Source organism: Ceratosolen solmsi, unplaced genomic scaffold, assembly GCF_000503995.2.
Source record: "Ceratosolen solmsi marchali unplaced genomic scaffold, CerSol_1.0 scaffold15, whole genome shotgun sequence".
Classification (NCBI taxonomy): Eukaryota; Metazoa; Arthropoda; class Insecta; order Hymenoptera; family Agaonidae; genus Ceratosolen; species Ceratosolen solmsi.
This window is the reverse complement of record NW_011948434.1, coordinates 2,724,129-2,746,043: the sequence shown is the minus strand read 5'-3', so window position 1 is coordinate 2,746,043 and position 21,915 is coordinate 2,724,129. Positions and strand designations below refer to the sequence as shown.

The following is a 21,915-nucleotide window of genomic DNA, read 5'->3' as shown; positions in this document are numbered from 1 at the left end:
TTATCCAATATTGAAGAAAAAATATGTGAAAGAAAAAAATACTAATAGATTAGAAAATCTACCAACGCAGACTTTTAAGCAATTGTAGATTTGAAGTGCTTAATGATGTTTAAAAAGCAATCCACGTGTTTTCATACGAGTGGCGTGTCTTCATTGTCTATAGTATTATTGTTGATATTTCCATAGAAAATGAACCAACCAGTAATTGTTATAAAAGAGAACTACCCAATCGTGTTGGTATTATAAAGACTTTGTTTTTAAATTAATCGCAAAGAAACTTTATATTTATATTAAAATGTTTGACAGTTCATACCATTATTCTTTAGAATAAATGCATTTAATAAGATTTGATAGCTTCAATCCAAACTGATATTAATCAAATCTGTTACGATTTTGAATTGAAATAAAATAGAATAATTTAAGAATATGTAATTCTATACAGCGTGTTTCTTATTTAGATTCAGCAATATGTATATATACTACACAAGATATGGGTTTGATATTTGCTCGAGAATTAATTAAAAGCATTTTCATAAGAATGAGGAATTAAGAAAGTAAGCATCAGAATTACTAACATCACAAGAAAAATTTAAATAACAATTTAAACCATATGAATATTGCATAAACACAACTGTAATAAATTAGAATGCTACTATGTACTTTCAATCTTGATGACTTAAGAATTTCCAAAATCATTCATATGGAGCAAGGAATAACTAGGACTATTACTGCAACATTTAAAAAATTTCAATTGCAGATGTAATATTGTATAGCCGATTCAATACACTACTTTTTACAAAACATCTATATAATATTTAATAAATCATTTAACAAGTTTGTTTCTTCTAAAAAATTATTTTATCTAAATTAAAAGTTATATTTTATATATATTTAAATAACGTAATATATTAATATTTGATGTTTAAATTCCAAGCATATTATTTTTCAATTTAAATCAATTGTTTCTCATTTTCTTTTTATAAAAGCTAACATTCGAAAAATTATTATAGTATTTTAAATAAACATAAATAATGAAATTGCTAATTGCATTTAAATATCAATTGTATAAATATATATATTTAACTGTCTTTTGAATTAATGTAAAATATTAACGAAATTTTTATTTATTTAAACGAGAACAAGATATGTTATATAATAATATAGTAATTGCGATTAGATATTTATTAATTTATTGAATCCATTTGAATTTAAATGTATGCATTGTATGAAGAATATTGTATGAACATATGTATAAAGAATATATTGTATTATCAATGTAATACATATTATTCAATTTATTAATAAGATATATATTTAATTTGTAACGATTTAAAGGAAACATTGTAGAATTAAATATTCTTTATACTTTAATTGTGTATTATATAACAATATAATTGTAGTTTTTCGTTAAGTTTTTTATGAAAATATACGAATTTACTTGTAAGGTATACAATTATGAGATGACTATACTTTGTATTAGACTGGAGAGTTATATTTAATACATCTAAATGAATTTAATAAAAATGATCAATTTTAAATGCTTTAATCCTTTTAAAATTATTATATAGAAGTGAACTTAAGTTAATGCTCAAATAATGTTAAATAGTATAAAGTATATAAATTTATCATAAATCTAAATATTATATCTTCGTAGTTTTAAATAAAATAAATTACAGTTTTAATTAGAATTAATTAATATTGAATTAATATTTTTAATAATACATTAAGGAATATTAAAATCTGTGAAAAATTAATATATTTATGAAGTGTTACAGTTTACAATACTATAAATTAATAGCAGTGTAATCATAAACGGTATTCTAATTAATTGTTTAAATCATTAAACAAATTTCATATTATTAAATAAAAAAATTTTCAGAATTTATCACAACAAAATTCTATTTATATATTTATTGGAGAAATATTTTCAAATACGATGTATTTTTAAAAAATAAAAAAATGAAAATTTCTATTTTTAAAATTTATATTTTGTATACTTTAATAAATAATTATAGTCACTGTAAACATGGATTATAAAATTAATACTTTATAATTACTAATTTTTTAATTTTCCTTAATAGAGAAATTAGGTTTTTTGTGGACTTCATTTTTGTTTTTAATTAATATTGAAAATTGATTATGTAATTATTTAATATAATTCAATTAAATTTACGCTTATTTAATAAAATATAAAAATTAGAATTTTTAAATTCATAATAGTACATATACGCCAAGTACACATGCAAGCACAAATAAAAAGTCAAATGAAAATATATGGACCCATTTTCACTAACAAACACATCAACATGCACATTTTCATTAACAAAATAAAGTAATATTTTTAGATAAAAATCGATTCGAATTATCTAGTTATACCAGTACAAAATAGAATTTAAATTTTCCCGCTCACGGGAAATTACTAATTTTTCCATCACTACTCTAACCCTAAATGAATTGTACAGGTTAGCCTAGGTGTACGGTATGCGCATGCAAAACGATTAAATGCACAACTAGATCTGCGAATTGAAATCTATTCAGTTTCCAGTTTAGTAATCTTCTGTCTTCTCCATGAAATAGCTTGTAAAAATCAAGCAGCATTATAAACACATACTATCTCTTGCCTATGCAGATTTTTCGCGCGTGCGCGCGCCTCTATACGATATCGTGTATGCATACACCATATCGGCGAAGGCGAGGCTGTCGTTCTCTACTGCTGCATCTTCTCGCGGTTGATTCCGTCCCGCAACCCGCTTATGCGGCAGTGTGTGCACTGTGCAAGGCACGTAGAAGAGTAAGATTTACAAGTGTCTTTATCGTTTAGGCATCCCCCTTAGATTGTTTGTACAATCTTTTGCTTCCTCATCAGCACCATCCTTTAAGTTAATATTTGGCCTTGCATTCGACTAAAACATTTGTATAAGATGTCGGACAGTCGTCGTCGTAGGAAATCTCAACAGTCCGGCGGTTCGGATGATCTTTCAGAATCGTATGACGAACTCAACGCCACGAAGGAGACGCAGGTGAGTGACCTTTTGCTTGTCTGCCCTGTTATGCATTTTACACCCACTGTCGCTGCTATCGAATATCTTTTTTTCTTTGTCCAATTTCTGTGACATCGATGTTTACTTTTATTTTGATGTAGATGCTTGATTACCATTCTATTCGACAGTAAAAAATTAAAGTTCTCATTTATTTCTGGCACTTTTAAACGATAGAGCTTTCCCAAGGAATTTTAGGTTTTCAACTACATTAAGTTATGCCAAAAGGTTTCACGCAAATTTATAAATATCGCTGTTATTCTCATATTTTTTTAAATAAGATTGTATGTTGATATTGATATTTTACTGCGAGATTATATGGCTTGTAGTTTCAATCACCCTCGATTAGATATTAAATCGGAAACAACCGTTGCATCACTCAGAAATATTTTGTAAAATATTTATCAAATAACCTTATAAACATATAATAAATCAAAACTAACCTAGTAAATTTAAGTGAAATCTTATATGACCCAAAAAGCTTTGACCTGTTTTACTTGACATTTACTTTTTGTTTTATATTATTCGCCGATACTATGCTGGACTTTCTTTCTTAATTAACATTTTTTTAACTGTATTTACTTTCTAGTTTACTATCTTTCTTAAACCTGTATGATTTTCAAAGTAATTCTATACATTTATAAATTCAATTGAACTTAGTGATAAAATCATTGAGTCCACTTAATATTTTTGTATTATTTTTATATTTTATATTTTATATTCTTATATTAAAATAATAACCCTATTTTTTATCAGATTAAATAATATTAATTAATAAGTTAATTTGAAAATGAAATAATATATATTGGAATTCAAAACAGTTTAAGTAATTGGAAATTTTATTAATATTAATCTTTTTATTGAAATATTAATATATTTATTTCAATTAAATTGGCGTCTTTAAACTTACTTGAGCAAAGAAAATAGTTCAATTTCTAATTCTTTATTGATATTTAACTATTAAATAATAGTTGTTTCTGATTAATAAAATTTATATTATGCAAAAAATTAAACAAATTAGAATTTTATGTTAATAATTCATAAAAGCTTTGAATCAAAATCAAGTCTTTAAATAAAAAAATAAGTTTTTAATTTTAAATCATTTACAGAGCAGTGAACATACAGAGGATCAGCACGACTCAGAATATGATACTGCAGGCAGCGATTCAGATACAGAATCTCAGGATAAGAATCAGCGAGAAAGTGGAGACGGTCAGGAGGAAGAAAAAACTCCAAAAAAGTTGGAGTGTGATGAAGATCGAAGAAATCCACAATATATTCCTAAACGGGGTACTTTTTATGAGCACGATGTTAGAACAGCAGATGAAGTAAATGACGAAATTACAGAAACACAGCCAGAACGTGAAGTAAAAGATAAGAAAGTATGGAAAGATAAAGAAGATAGATGGGATCATGATAGGTATAATGATGAAGAACAAGCCCCAAAAAGCCATGCTGAATTAATAGCAGTATATGGCTACGATATCCGAAATGAGGAAGGACCACCTAGAGCACGAAGGAGAAGAAGATATGGGTATACCAGTATATTTAATTTTTTAAACAATTCGTTTATTAACCTTCATGATAATATCTTTACTAAGCAACATTATATTTTTTTATGAAAAGTATAATTTTAGTATATGGATTTTGTTTGAATATTTTATTTTATTTATAATCTATAGACGTGGTCCAAATAAATACACACGTAATTGGGAAGATGAAGATGCTTATGGAAAAGTTGCAGGAAGTGTACCTATGCATAAAACTAATATTAAAAAATCCAATCGAACTGGAGAAGATTTTCCGTTATTAAATTCAAAGGATAATGTATGTTTGTAAATGGAATTAATGAAATACCATATTAATAGAACAAACTAATTCATAATTGATTTATAATTATTAAATAGGATGTGTCTAAAATGACAGAAGAGGAACCAGTAATTACATCAGCTTGGTATAGTAATAAGAACAAGATACATTTGAATAAAATACAAAATTTTCCTCCATTGCAACAAACTGATGGTCAGAAACCAAAATCTAAACAATTTACAAATAGTCAAGTGTAAGTATATGTGATATCACTAGATAATATTAAATATTTTGTTTTTGTGTTATATTGTGATTCAATAGAAATATATTTTTAAATTTTTCTTTGCCATTTAATAAATTTTTATATTTTTAGAAATGAAAATAAAGTTCCAAATGAAAGAAATAATTTAGTTTGGAAAAGAGAAGTGAAACATACTCCATATATTCAAAATACAAATGAATGTAATGTAGCTACTGGTGATACTGAAAAAATTGTGATTGTAAAAACTACTCCTCGGGATAATAAAAGATCACCCCAAGTACAAGAGACTGTAAACTTTACAGCAAATAAAAGTCGCGGACGTGGTTTTAAAGCTAATACAAATAATAATATAGTTGGAAGTAGAACGATAGAATCTAAGCCAAAAGGGAGAGGCTCTGGTCTTATCAATACGGATAATAGAAGAAGTAATATTGAACATGAACAAATCATTAGTGATATGAAACATATGAATTTATCTACAGAAGGTCCGTCATATCATCATGCCACAAGACAAAATAGTGAGTTAGAAAATCAGTCATTTCTAATTTAAATAATACTCAATTTTTCTTTGAGTAATTACATTTAGTTGTATGTTTTTTCTAAATTATTTCTAAATAATTATTTAGATAATTATATTTATATAATTATAATTATATATTTCTTAATAATCATTATTTTTAGTTTTTATTTCTTTATATTTTTATCAAAATATTGTGAGTTTTTATTTAATATTTTTTTATTATTTTCAAGATATTAATGTATAAATTATTTCATATTCCTAGAGCACTTTTACAGTCAAACATCTAGTCAACAGCATTCGACTTTAGTTCCTCCGCGTATTCAGCCAAGTCATCCGCAACAACAACCACCTCCATCTCAACAACAAGCTCCTCAACAAACATCTCAACAAGACATATCTACAAATCGACCGAAGCGATATTCTAGCCTTCGTCAACGGCCTCCAATCGCAGAAGGGCCTACAAATTCAGGACAACCAAATTATCAATCTGCTCCTCAACACACTTATTATCCTCCTCCTCAAGGTAAAACGCAAACAATTTTAATGTTCTATAGAAAAACTACTACACTAAAAATAAACATTTACATTAAACAAAATGATTTTACTTATTTTTTTACTATTGGAAATACATTAATTAATTTATTTATAAAATTTCATTATGATTAAATAAAAATATAAATTATTTTTTTATAATATAATAAAATCAGGAAAGATTTTTATTTCACGATTCTGAATATTTATATATAATAAAATAAATTATTAATTTCATTATTATTATTGAAAAATATATTCATAATAAAATAATATAAATGAATACTTTTACTTCAAACTTAATTATTATAAAAGGAAAAGAATTAACAAAAAACTATTCTGTATCCACATGCAACCATTAGCTGGAAGTTCAAGAGCTGTTTTAGAATCACCAGGTAAGGAATATCTTAAGAGCTGAAAAAAAATTTTTTTGTATTGTTCAGTGTTGATTGCATGCATTGTATTATAATGATAAAATTTTATAAATATTAATATGAATATTTATTAGTGCTTTAATAAATACAAGGCAATATTTTTAAATATTTTAGTATATCTTATGTTCAAATAATATATAAAATAACTTTCTAATATTTACATGGTATTATAAATTAAAGAATATTATAAGCAAAATAAAACCATTAATTAATAAAATAAATCTGTTAATAATTTTTAGTAAATTAATTAATATTATAAATTGATTTATCGTTTCATATTCACTATATTGTATTTGTGTAAAACAATTAAAAAATTTTACAATTGTTTTAAACTATTAAATTAACATGTTTGAATTTATGGTTTAGTTTTTTCATAATTACTATAGCTACAGATTGTAATCATAAAAAATAGAAATATTGGTATTAAAAAATTTTAATTTATAATGCAGTAATATTAAAAATGAATAATAATAAAAATAAAATTGTATCATAAATATAAATTACAGAGATAAAATAAAAAAACGTGTAGGTAATTTTATCGAAATTATATCGAAAATAAATGTTTTATGTAAAAAATTTACGATATAACTTATAATAAAATTAAATAGTATTTTAAAAATTTTTTTAATCATATTCAATTTGTGAACAATAAAAATTTATTATAATTTACGTGGTTAACTAGCGAACTTGTACTTTTTTTTGTTTACTTTGTTACAGTTAAAATGTATTATTTATTCTTGTATATGATTGAAGGAAATTGTAATTTTTGCATCTAACTTATCAACAAATGTTTTCATAAAAATACAATAATTATAATTTATTATTTATTCAGGATATCCACCGGGTCCATACGAGCAAACAGCACCAGTATCAGCAGCAGGAACCGCAATGACCGGTCAGTCGGTAATTCCAATACCTCCTGGAGCCCAGCCAACTAATTATGCACCGCATGCTCCTCATGCGACTCATGCGCCTCATGCGCCACCACCGTTTCTTGTGCCACCACCACAATTCATACCATCGCAAACGGCGCCGCCCAGCATTATAAATTATGTCACAGGACCAAATGGTCCCATTTTCCAACCCAACTATCAAGGATATAATCCTGCTGCCGTTCAAGTAAGTGCTATTTTATCTTTCATCCTTCGCTTCGAATTTAAATTTTAGTTTGTTAAAAATAATAATTTTGAAAGTTGCTTTCAACGGTTCTAAAATTCAAATTGTAATTACACGTTTCATAATAAGTACAGAATTTGGAAATGAATATTTAAATATACAATAAAATTATTTAATTAATTCATTGTCTTATATTATACGTCTTCTGCAGCCAGGTCCACCACCTCCTCAAGAAGTAGGACTTTACCAACCTCAGGGCTGTACTTATTACAGTCCAGCACAGCAGCAGCAGCAACAACAACAACAACCTGTTCCTCTTAGACGACCGAAAGCAGCAATACCTATACTTCCACCACCTGACAATCTTCAAAATCAGAACAACCGAGGACGAAATCGAAATACGCAACAACAATTACAACCTCAAGTACAAGAACAATTGCAACAACAGCAACAACAAGAACAAGCAATACAGCAGCAACTGCAACAGCATCAGCAACATTTAATAGAACAACAGCAGGAAGAACAACATCAACAGTTAATTGTACAGCAGCAACATGAACATCAACAATTGATTGAGCAGCAGCAACAAGAACATCAACAATTAATTGAGCAGCAGCTACAAAATCAACATCAACAATTGATTGAGCAGCAGCTACAAGATCAACATCAACAATTGATTAAGCAACAGCAACAAGATCAACATCAACAGTTAATTGAGCAGCAGCAACAAAAACAGCAGCAGTTCATTGAGCAGCAACTAAAAGATCAACATCAACAATTGATTGAACAACAGCAACAAGATCAACATCAACAGTTAATTGAGCAGCAACAACAAAAACAGTCACCGTTGATTGAGCAACAACTACAAGATCAACCGCAGCAACATGAACATCAACAATTAATTGAGCAACAGCAACAAAAACATCAACAATTCATTGAGGAGCACCTACAAAATCAACATGATCCATTGATTAAGCAACAGCAACAAGATGAACATCAACAATTGATTCAGCAACAGGAACATGAACAGGTGCTTGAACAGGAAGATCAACATCAGAAATTAATTGAACAGCAGCAACTAGATGATGGTAATAGTAGTAGTAAAATTGTAAATCAGCTAAACGAAGAAATAACTTCTCAAGTAGTAGGTAAGCTAGATCGATTATTCCATGAAAATTTAAATATTTCAACCAATATAACAACAATACTTTCATTAGAAGAAACAACTGTTGCAGACAAAGAAAGATCAGTAGTATCTAGCGAAGAAAAACTATTAGAAGCAGTTCTGATCGATACAGAAGCAGGACAGTCAAAGATGCTAACTAAAGTCGAAGTTGTTGTTCCCGACATTGTACCAGATGTAAAAGAAAAAGCAGTTGTAACAACGATAGCAACAATCTCAGAAGCAACAATAACTGTAACTACAGCATCCGCGGAAGTAACAGCAGATACCCCAGTAACGTGTATCGTCGGGAGTACTGCAACAATAGCCAGCAAGGATATGAAAGAACTTTCTACAAAGTCTGTTCAATTATTGAGTGGAAAAAATGAGACGGACTGTAGTATTAAGGAAAGTTCTGTGATCGAAGAAGCAGCTGCCTAAATTGAAGAAACAAAAAAGCTCTTGCATGTTTCAAGAATTACTCCTTTTTATTGTAACTCTATTACCAATGGATTTGTATTATGCTGAAGCAAACTGACATAACTACTTTGCATCTTATTGATAACGAATTATATCATAAAATTTAGCGCTTTTGTCGGTTTGAAAAAAAAAAATGATGAAGGATAAAAATATGTAAACGAGAGTTTTTAATATAATGATATTGCCTTATAGCAATACATTTATAGTTCGCTTTTTCCTTACAAGATAAATACTATAAGTTAGAAAATGAATCTTTATTTTGTTATAAGATTTTATTTCTTTTCATTGAATAGAAATAAAACTGATGAAACATGTAAATAAAATTAAAATCTGGCAAGTCGTGATAGCGACAAAAGTTCTTCTCTAATATACTTTTTTTATTTGTACAAAAATATTTGTATATCAATGGCTTAATTCACCATATGAATGAAAGAGCTTTTGTTAATCACTTAGTGTTTTATAATATTCGAGGGCATAGTAGCAGGATCGATAAATGCTTTTTGACAAATTTTTACTTTTACATGATCTTAAAATATAAAAAATAAACATATTGTTATTATGTGGGAGATTCAGAAATTTTATGATAAATTTAAGAAATAATGAGAGTAATATTAAAAGGATAAGGCCTTAAACTCTATATCGCTTTTTCGCAAATTTTCTGTTGCTTCTAATTCAAGCAAATCGTAAAGCATTTAGTGGCAAAACTGTCAACCAAACTACTTGCAAAAATGAGTAACTAATTAAAAACATTTTGATATTATTCTTATAATCTTTACAGCTTCTACTATTATACTTTCATCGCTTTTCATTTTTTGCCACAACAATGAGGAAATATAAATACATAATATACGTCACCTTGAAGTACTTTATGTATCATTCTACAAATTATACTTGCACTATAATAATATGCTAGTGCAAGCTATGCACAATTGTGCGTTATTATGAAAATAGAAAAAATGACGTATAAGACTATTTTATATTTTGTAGTTTATTGTTATATCACGACATTAAAAATAAGTAAAGAAAGCAAGATTCGCATCCGAAGATGCTACTAATATATTAGGAAAATATAATGAATTATTGTAAATTATTCTACCTGCCTTTAATACTGATTAATTGCTTAATGTTTCTTTATTTATTTCTAAGCGAGTTTTTTATACATAAAAAAACATGTTTCCTTTATCATTAATATGATTCGCGTCTTTCAAAGCAACAAAATAACAAAAAAAATTATAATACATCAAAGTGTATATTGTAAATAACAAGAATATAGAAAATGAAGTAAAAATCTAAAACTGTCTAAGCTTTATATACATATACATTCACTTATTATTATTCACTTAAATTATTTTTTTATGAAAATTAATAATGTTGAATTATTTTCATGAAATAATTTTATTTCATAATTATTATTGCTAACATTGTTTTTAATATTTAACAGATGTATCTTAATAATAATTATACATTATATTTTTTCTTCAAAAAACACCCTCTTGAATAAAAAGTTTTTTTTATTAAACCGTTCGATGAAATTCTTTATTTGATAGATATGTAAGTTAAGCAGTATAAATGAGTGTATTTATTTATATAAATAATTAAACAATTATTTTGGTTTGAGGCTTTAATGAGTTGCTATGCTTAAAAATAAATTTTAAACATATATATTATGAAATAATATATATAAAAAAAATAATTATAGTATAAGAATAAACATCGTTTGTTAATGTTCTTTCTTAAGATGAAACTCGTGGATATACAAATCTTGAAAACTGTTTGATCAAATGTATTTAATAATTTGAATAATGTTATTTTCTTTTATTTAAATTCCTTCTATAATTTCGGTTTAATGAGCATATTTTCAAATGCAAGATTTTAAAGGAATTTGATATCACCAGTAATGTGACTGCATTATACTGATGTTTAAATATCATATAATTGTGCAACAGTATTCAAATACATATAACAAATATATATATATATATATATATAAATAACTAATGTAAATATTATAGACAATGTATAAAAACACTAACGAATATTTAAAATTAATTTAAAAACATTGTTGTCGATAATTTCTTGCGTATAAATTAAATTAATAATTCTTCTTAATTTTAAATTAATTCTTAATCAAGATCAGAAACTATTACAGAAATTTCTATTCTTTAAAACTACTTTTGAAAATACCGTTTTTTTTTAACCATTAAAAATACTTTTAAACTAAACGCAACGATTAAATAAAATGTAAATAGGAGAAAAATAATAAAAAATAATTTATATACAATAATAAATATACTTAGAGTTAATATTGCGATAATAATGAATAATTCAATTCATTATGATTGTTTTCTAATCTTTTTAATATTTCGTAGTTTCACGTAACAGAATTTTTCATGAGCCTATTAAAATTATGGAATTAAGAAATAGTTTATAAAGTAAGAATTAAACTAATAAAAGTAAAAGTTTTAATATTATGCAACCTGCAAAAATATTTTATTAAAAATATTTAAAAATAATATTTTAAATGAAACAAATAACTGAAAACGTTATTTGGTTTAACACTAGATTTATATTAAATGTTTAAAAATAAGCAATAAGCATAGTATAAACCAACTTAGGATAGAACGCTAAGTAAAATTAATATTTACACATTAATATTATTATTATACATAAATATATATAAATTTAAATAAATAATAAAAATATATAAATATAAATAAATAAATGTATATATATATTTATTTATTTATTTAAATGTATGATCAAGTTTGAATTAATATTAATTTTATTTTGAAATGTTATACATAAAATTCTTAAATAATTAATATATATTAAAAATATATTTATATAAATTTCGGAAAGAAATAATTTCGTTTTTTTAAATTAACAATTAAATATACTGATATTTTCTCTTTTTTTATAGATACACTTTATTAAATATTTAGAAAATTATAAATTTTGATACAATTTTTTTAAAAAACGACCAATACCATTTTTTTTTTAAATGATATTTGTTTACTAATATAATTTATTACAACATTGAATTCATAAATTTAATTTTGTATATACATTTAACTTATTAAATTCATATTTGATTTAATAATTATTTAAACTGAAATTTTTGTTTATATTAGTGTGACTACAATAAAACTATTTTGTAAATCTCAGAATTTTTCAATTTACACGTATATGCATTTAATAATGCATATATTTTATATTAAAAAATTTGTTATTTGCAAATAAATAAATTCTTAAGTAATTTAAATGACTAATTCTTAAATACTAAATTTCTTTTTATTTTTGTATTGGAAATATTAAATAATAAATTGGTACATAATAATTTATGATTAATTGATAATCTAATCTATATATATATATATTATATGTATCTCCTTCAAATAAAAATTTATTTTCAAAGGTAAAATTATCTCATAATTACAAATAATATTAAAATTCCATGTAATTATGTACTTTTTATAATAATACGGATACTCAGTATATAAAACTTTATTTAAATTTCTTAATGTCAGTGGGCAAATAAAAATATATTTGCAGATAAAATATTTTTATTTTAATTACTTTCATTTTTCGAACAATTTAAACAAATATTTTAATATCAATTAAAATTTTTACAGATATTTAATTGTTTGATAGATACAATTACAATTAAATACCTTTAAAAAAAAAAAATAATATAATGATACTATCAAAACGAAATGCTGTATATTTTTCAAAAATATAGAAAATATAAATAATTTCGTATATTAAATACAATACTTACGTCTCAAATTTTATTCAAAGTATTTGCTATAGTAAAATTAATTAGCTGGTTAATTGAAAGTATAAAAATATTCATTTAAAATTATAAAATATAATCTAATTGTTTTATGAAATTAAATTTAAGAATTTTGAACGTATTTATATTTATAATAACACTATTTATATTACATATTAATGAAATACTTTTTCATTATTTTAAAATAAAATTTATTTTAAAAGTTAGTATCAAGTGATAAATAATATATAAATATGAACAAACTGAAGGTGAGTAACCATTTGAAGTAAATTAACCAAATCATTGCAAAATTCGGAGTAAGTTGACCAATATATAACTTAGATAATAAAATCTGATTATAATTATTAAATTTAAACTAAATAGATATTTTTAATTTTTGTATTATAATTTTTGATAATATTAACGTGTATTAATAACAAATTTTGTATATATTATTGTTAAATATAAATAAACTTATTTTCGTAAACAAAAATTATTTTATAACTATGAAAAAATTTTTAATTAGATCATAACTAGCCATTTATTTATATGAAACATATTAATTTTTGTGCTGTATTTAATAATTGCAATTGAAATATAAGTTTAGACTACATAAGTGTACACTATATAATATGTAGAAAATATAGTTGAATTGTCAATTATAAATAGGAGTTACAACGTATGAAAAGCTATTGATGTTGCTACTATAAATATTAGTAAAACGTTCAATCTAAATAACTATTTTTCTATAATTATTATATAAATTAAAATAATAAAATATTCAATGTCAATTGAAATTTCTAATGGTATTCAATAACATCAAAAGTTATAGATTAAATTAAGAGAATCGCTTAATTATTAATATAATAGTCGATATAATATAATACAATACATACTTTAATATTATATATTATTTATTTACAAAATTTTCATAATCAACTACAAAATTAAAGATTATTTTGTTAAATAACAAGATTTTATAAATAAATGTTTACAGTATACGTTACATATTTTTAATTAGATATTTTTTTACTTGATTTTCTTATAAATTTGACATACAAATATGAATCTGAAATTATATGAGTTCTAATTTGTAATATAACATTTTAATATACATGAAAATCACATTTAACAATTTATAAATTTAAGTTCTCAGATCTGATGCGAAGATGAAGATCAAATTTTATAGTTGCTGATAGTTTCTAAATCTGAAATGAAATAAAAAATTTATAGTATTAAGCAGGTAGAATTTCATATAATATATACGAACATAAATTTATATTTTAAAAACATTTTAATATGGATATTTTACAACATCTAAGAGATTTTAAATATTATAACAGTATTTTCTACTTACATTTAATGATATCTGCTTTTATTTTCTACAATTTTATTTAATTATCAAATCAAAAATCGTTTCTACTATTTTTCATTAAATTCAATAATAATATCTATTTTTTTTTATTTCTTTTTTTCTAAACTACAACATTTTTTATATAATAAAATTTATTAATTGAATGTATTGACAAAATTAATGTGAATAATTTTCATTTATACATTTAATATTTATATTAATAAATTTCAGTTGTATGTACATCGTATGTCGTATTACATTTGTACTAATATTTTCAAAGTTCAAAGACACTTTCTGTACATTAAATTGTATCGTTAAATATAAATAAGCATTGTCAATGATAATTAAAATTAAGAAAAAACTAATAGAAAATTAGTGAATTTGTATTTAGTTACAATAGTTAAAAAAAAATATATTAATTATATATTAAACGTATAAATTATTCAGAAGTATTGACTACAAATGTTCACATAAATATACAAATCTAATAATACTAATTTTATTTTTATTTTTATTTTAATTTTTCTTTAAACATTAATAATTAATCAATATTTTATTTTAAAAAAAAATAATACTATACAATAAATATAATACTTTGCAATAAATACTTTACAACAAATTATAAAAAAATATTTTTCCATAATTGGAAAATTTATTCTTTTATGTTTATCTTGGAATATGTTTAAATTAAAAATTTTATTATAATTGCAACACAAAACCTTTTCAATTTTATGTATAACAGTTATCAAATTGTTTACGGAAGGTAGAAGAAATACATCATGTTATTCGATCAGTATTTTCATCCCAATTCACATTAAACAGACAAATCTTAAGTTTGAAAACCCAAATTTATTGTTAGAAATATACCTTTACGAAAGCTCATGCACCGGGCATCTATAATCTCTAGCATTTTTCTTGTCTGTTTCTTATTCGCTCTGTCCTCGTTCATTCAGGTGGCTTTATCGTTACTTCGTATTATAATAACTCGGCTGCTTAATACTCGAGCAGAGGGCACAGAATGGGATGATTTCCGTGCTGTATTGAAAATTGTTATTGTTATTCATTTCTCTGTGCATGGACCTCGCAAAATAGCCGTTACAGAAAACCTTCAGATTACTAACTTACCCGCGTAATCATCGACATACCTGTCATCCGATAAACAGCTCGGTTATGGGAGTCACCGGAACGTGGACAGCAGAACGTGCGCTTGAACTCTCGCCGGAATTTTCCTTTAAACATGAGGGATTAAGAGTCGAAGAAGGGACTAATCACAGTATAAAAATATTTTTTTCAGTAGTAGCTTTGATAATAAAAAATACATATTTCTGCGTTCTTTTATATATGTAAGAATTTGTCAAAATTAAAAATACAGAAAAGAAAATGAAACGTATTAGGAGGAACGGTAAAACCACTTTTCTTTTAGAATTATTTTTGTATATTTGGGTACTGAAGATTTGTATATGAGAGAACTTTAAATTATTTCCTAATACTAAATGGAGCTTAAAAATTAATCAATGTTATGAAAATCGTAATAAAAAAATCTAAATCTCCATTAAAAACATGCCTACTATCGATATCGATTAGAAATATTTTTAAAATAAATATAAAAATAAGTACAATTTACAGCATAATTGATAAATTATTTCAATGCATTCATTTATTCGTCTAATAAGTAAATATTAATGTATTTAATACCAACAATGAAAATATTTATACCGATAATATTGTGGTACTCTTCAATAAATTTTATAACAACCTTCTAAAATACTTATACATATTAAATGGTAAAATTTGAATAATATCTTTATTTTTCAATGTCTAATATTTACATTTTATCAGTAATTTACAATAATATAAATTCTAATTTTGTGATAGCTATATCATATTTGTTTAACTCAACATTTTTAAATAAATAATTTAAAGTATTTACATTTCATGTATCTCTACACTGATAGTAAAATAAAAACAATCAATGATAATTATTTCTGCAATTATTATTTATGTTGATAAAATTAATAAATATCAATCGGGTCATATTTCATTATATGAGCATATATATCATTGTAATTATATATGTTCTGAAATTTGTGATAATTCTGTAATGTAATTTTAAATTAACAAGTTTAATTACATTTTCTATTGAATATTTTATGTAAAAATCATGTAAATAAACATCTTTCTAAATTACTGTAAGGTACTCAGTATTCACGGAAAATTTTGTTTGTAAAAACTATCATTTATATGAGTTATTGGAAAAAAAATGTATACATATTTAAAGTATTTATTTAAAATTGATATCAATGAGGTATAAAGTCTATTTAATTGTAATCCTTATAGGTTCATTACACACATTCTTTATTTCAATTACAGGTTCTTTATTTATTGACATTTATGCTTTTAAACTAAGTCGATACATACCAATTATAAACAAGCTTCATAGATACAGAAGTTTTTAGTATTTTTTATTACTGTATATGGTGATACTAGTAATAGTATAAAAGTCCTGATATGATAAATGGGGGAGAAGTTATAAGGAAGGGTACTTATTTATAATCATATCGCAGTAAAATATTGCTTTTGGTACTTAAATAAAAATATACAGTATTAATCTTTTATATTAATAATTTAATTTTTTTATTGACTTAAATTCAGAATTAGTATTTATTTCAACCTGATAAGGTCAGTTCTATTAAAACATATTTTCAATAAGTAAAAGAACATTTGGAATGTTATTTTAATTGATGAGTAAGCATTTCATTTAAAAATATGAAAATTCATAAAATCCTTTATTATATTTAGTATAACGTATATTATAAATAATGAAAAGAATATGGATCCATTATTTGACTTTTTTTATCTTTTTACAACAAAATTGTGTTATCTATTATATGCAATAATTAATTAACATTTATATTCTTTTAAAAATTCATTTAATCAAATATGTCAATCTCATAATGTGATCCATTAGTAAAATACAGATGCGATATATTTAGAAAATTATGAAACATTAAGAAGTAGTAAATATTCGCTATAAAATTCATTGTATATATTTAATATTAATGCTTATTACGCTATTATTAAAATTATAATATTACAAACAAATTAAATATTCGATAATTAAATATATTGAATTTTTTATTTTTTCAAAATATTGCTGTGTATTAAATATATATTTAATATGCTTACAATTGTATCTGATAAAATTTCGTACGTGCAATATATAATAAAAAGATTTTATTTTGCTTTAATTTCATTTGAATATATGTATGCATATTTATCATTCATAAATATATGTAAACTGAAAAATGGAAACGATTGTAATTATAATAAAAATATACAGATAAAATATTGAATTCAATAATAAAATAATAAATTCTTTATTATTATAGATACTGGATTGTGAATAAATATGACAGAATAGAAATAAATGAGAAGAATTATTAATTAAACTGTGTATATTATGGTACGTACTATGTACGTAATATGTACTATGTATATAACGGTAATTATATAATTATTTTTTACTTAATTTCAGAAATAATTGAATAAGTAAACAAAATATTTTATGGGCTAAAAGAAAAATATAATATCAAAATAAAAATTATATTTACCGCTCATAAAGTTGTAAATTAGTGGATTGATCGCACTGTTAGCGTAATATAACCAATGTACGAGACAGCTTGTTACGTTCGCCAATGGACTCGCGCGTATTATAATAGTACTTCTATAATAAAAAGTGTTAAAAAATACAAATTAGTAAATAAATAAATTGTTAATACTAATGAAGTATATAAATTAATACAAATTTTAAAATGTTCACAACTGCAGAAATATTTCCTTAAATATATTATTTATTTAATCATGGTTATAAATATAACACAAATATAAATTAAATTCTTAATAAATTTAAATAATTTAAATAAATGGAGCTGCGTAATTTAGAATGATGTATTACATAAAAATATTGTCTTAAAAATATTTGTATAATTCTTAAAAATTCAAAGGCTGTTGATTTTATTTTACTTTTAAAACAGAAAATTAAATTTCATTAATAAAAAATTATTGATATTTGATAAAAAAAAAAAGAATCAATCGTTGTTTAATGGTTGAAACTTATTTGCAATAAAAGCACTTGACGTAAATCGATTGTATATTTCAAATTAAATTAAATTTTTGATAGAACATGCATCTTTTTTGTAATAATATTATAATTATAACATCGGTGCACATATATCACTGACACTTTTAGCTCATACCGAACAAACTGAGTATCTCGTGGAAAACATTTACTTTATTGTCGAGGTATATGAACACTTAAAAGTTCATGCTTCGAATGGTTGTGCTATTTTAAAAACATCATCCGTCGCGCTACATCGACAACGTTCATAAATATCATACCTCAAGATAGAGAGTAAGTGCACCGGAAAGCAGCAAACTGCAAACATGAGGACGACGGAGACAAGCATTTTAGCAGCTTTCCTTCGAGACTTTATTTGACCCTCGGGGTTCCCAACATTTGACTGCGAGCTCAATTCGTTAGCATTGATGATTCGAGTTGACACTAAATTGTACATAAATTTTTTGAATTTAGAGAAAAATTTTCTTTATTCATATAACTTAATATGTTTGAAAATTATAAATAATAACAACTTTATTATTATTATTTGTTTTCAATATTAATAAATAAATAATCGAGTATTTAATCATTTTATTATGTTTGATTTACAACAATCAATAAAATATGTGGCTAAGTTTCATTTCTGCACAACCTATAACAAGATCATTTTAAAACTCGACAAACCTTATATTAATATGTTTATAATTTTATTATTCTTTTAATATTCAATATTTTTATAAGCTCTTCTACTGAATACTTTATAATTCAAAATAATATAGAAAGGTTATGAAATTTGAAAATATAAATTATAAAATATTTCTCAACTACATTAAAAATATTAATTTGAATAAATACGGATGAATTAAATTATTTTTATTAAGACAAAATATTAAAAAATTTTCTGTATTACATTAAGTTTTATAAATTATAAATAAGTAATTATTTATATCTTATATTTTATTACATTAATTCGTTATAAAATGTCTAATATGAAGTAAGTTTAAAATGTGTAAAGTCGAAAAATGAACGCTTGAAAGGTTTAATTTGTACTGAAGTTAGAATAGTTTGTATTATAGACTTGGAAAACTACAATTGGCTTAAATGCAAATACGATCGTATTTAATGGCATTTCTACACAATATAAAATTTGTATAAATTAATTTAGAAAAAGAATAATACATAAGCTTTAATATATATGTTATGTGATTCGCATAACTGATGAATAAAAAAAGTATTGTTAATGATTAAATAATTTTACAGAATTGAAAAAAAATTTTTATTTATTTTAATTATATTTATTATTTATATTAATTTATATATTTATATTAAATTAATATAAAATACTTTACTTTTATAGTATAGTATAGCATTATTAAACATTACAATAAAAAAAATTTGTATTAATTGAAGTGAAAATTTCATTCAATTTTAAATTTTAATAATTGTTATTAATAACAATTAATTTGCTTTCATTTAATTAATGAGTAATGATCAAGTATAAAATTTATAATATTATTTTCATTTATTCTCCAAATTAGTTTACAAATTTAATACTCTATTTATAATAATACAATTTTAAAATTTATAGTAATATTTATAGTTCATTTCTATTTGTAAATACTATTAGTTTATTGAGAATATTCATTACGTTAATGCATGATTACTTTGAACGAAGAAGATATTATAAATATTAATAATTATATAATGAATCTTTATTAAATATTTAAAAGTTAAAAGTATATAAAAATTGAATGTGGAATTTTAATTATGACTTACAATTATGGCCAGGAATGTCGTTCCGCCAAAGCACTCTGACTATCTGGCAATAAGCGAAACTCATGAACATCAAAGGTCCCGTATATAGAAGTATAAGTTTGATGATTGTAAAAGTAATTTGACTTTCATTACTCCAAGTTGGACCACATTGGGTGAATAGAATAGTTTTTTGGGGTAGTTGAGCATCCCTAAATGTGTGCATTACCAGCAGATCCGGAATGTCTTGTAATAATAATTATTAAAATCTTCAAAATCAGTCTAATAAAAATATGATAACAAAATCGTTAGCATCCATTTGACAATAAAAAAAAAAATAATCTTCATTTATTAATTAATTATATGTACTTGAAAACCCTTACGATTATAATTTTTTCCTGTACTTTTTCTTTATATATTTGGATTTATAAGCATGCGATCATTAAAAACCATAACATTTATTTAAGACAATGTTGTCTCAAGTATTTATAATATAATAGTTGTTAAATAATTACCAAAGAGCAGTGCCAAGACCCAAATTATAATAATGGCTGTTTTTGCTCGATTAGTCGTAGACTTGAATCTGAGAGGAAAGCAGATAGCATACCATCTGTCAATGGATATAAATGTTAAAGTCAAAACGCTTACGGTAACTGAAACAGTCTGAAATAAATTCAGAAATTATTAAGCAGTAAATTATTATTCTTCATCTTTACATAATAACTATTTAACGTATTTATTATTGCAATAACCAGATTATCTTAACAAATATAGATTACAATTATATATTAAAAAAAGTGTTAAGCTTCATTAAAATAATTGAAATAAAACTATTATTGTTATTTTTTAATTTTTTTATTCAAATTATAACAATTTTTATTAATAAAACTATTATTATAAAATTATTAGCATACACAATGATTTTGGAATTTTATAACGATAAAACTTGTAAATATTAAAAAAACTTTTAAATATATAATTACAAATATATGAAAGTGAATACCACTTAATTGTTTAGATTAAGTAATCGAAAAATTCTACATCTTCGTTTTACTATAGGGACATAGGGTGTACTTGGATCTATCAATACGTTAGATCATTAATCCACCCTTATAACATTGTGTACATGCAATATATATACATTGTATGTATATTTTATATATACTTGTAACTAAATTACGTATAACTTATAAGGAAATTTAAATAAAATTTTAATTTATTGTATTTCAATAATATGGGAATGTCAAAATTATAAATATATCCCATTATTTCCAACTGATAAATTAAGATAATTTTTCTTCAATCATTTTGAAGAACACACCTTCTACAAATATATTTGCAAATAGAAATAAAATTATATAAAATTTGTATTACTCTTAATGAAAATTTCTATTCTATTTTAATTCGTTCAAATTTTGCATAAGTGAAAGAAAGAAGCATTGATCACATTAATTTTTTAATTAAAACTGCATATTTTAGGAATCATTTAATATAGAAATTTTATATTGTAAATTTTTTTTATTATCTTTAATTTAAATTATTCGTGAGCCTTTAGATTAGGTGGTAAT

At 23.4% G+C, this 21,915-nt stretch overlaps 2 protein-coding genes across 2 annotated transcripts; one reads left to right on the top strand and one right to left on the bottom strand.

Moving 5' to 3' along the window:
- The first annotated feature begins 2,817 nt into the window (after positions 1–2,817).
- Positions 2,818–10,314, top strand: btz (CASC3 exon junction complex subunit). The gene is made up of 10 exons (XM_011502818.1): positions 2,818–3,020; positions 4,148–4,572; positions 4,721–4,865; positions 4,946–5,100; positions 5,221–5,627; positions 5,892–6,152; positions 6,523–6,555; positions 7,427–7,713; positions 7,922–8,858; positions 8,928–10,314. The coding sequence occupies exons 1-10, from the start codon at positions 2,922–2,924 to the stop codon at positions 9,311–9,313; spliced, it is 3,135 nt and encodes a 1,044-aa protein (XP_011501120.1). The 5' UTR covers positions 2,818–2,921; the 3' UTR covers positions 9,314–10,314.
- A 3,996-nt stretch (positions 10,315–14,310) lies between these two features.
- Positions 14,311–21,014, bottom strand: LOC105364789 (orexin receptor type 2-like). The gene is made up of 7 exons (XM_011502816.1): positions 20,863–21,014; positions 20,372–20,593; positions 18,877–19,039; positions 18,090–18,202; positions 15,624–15,707; positions 15,346–15,513; positions 14,311–14,332 (listed from the first exon to the last, which is right to left on the bottom strand). The coding sequence occupies exons 2-6, from the start codon at positions 20,571–20,573 to the stop codon at positions 15,428–15,430; spliced, it is 648 nt and encodes a 215-aa protein (XP_011501118.1). The 5' UTR covers positions 20,574–20,593; positions 20,863–21,014; the 3' UTR covers positions 14,311–14,332; positions 15,346–15,427.
- Between the last annotated feature and the right edge of the window lie 901 nt (positions 21,015–21,915).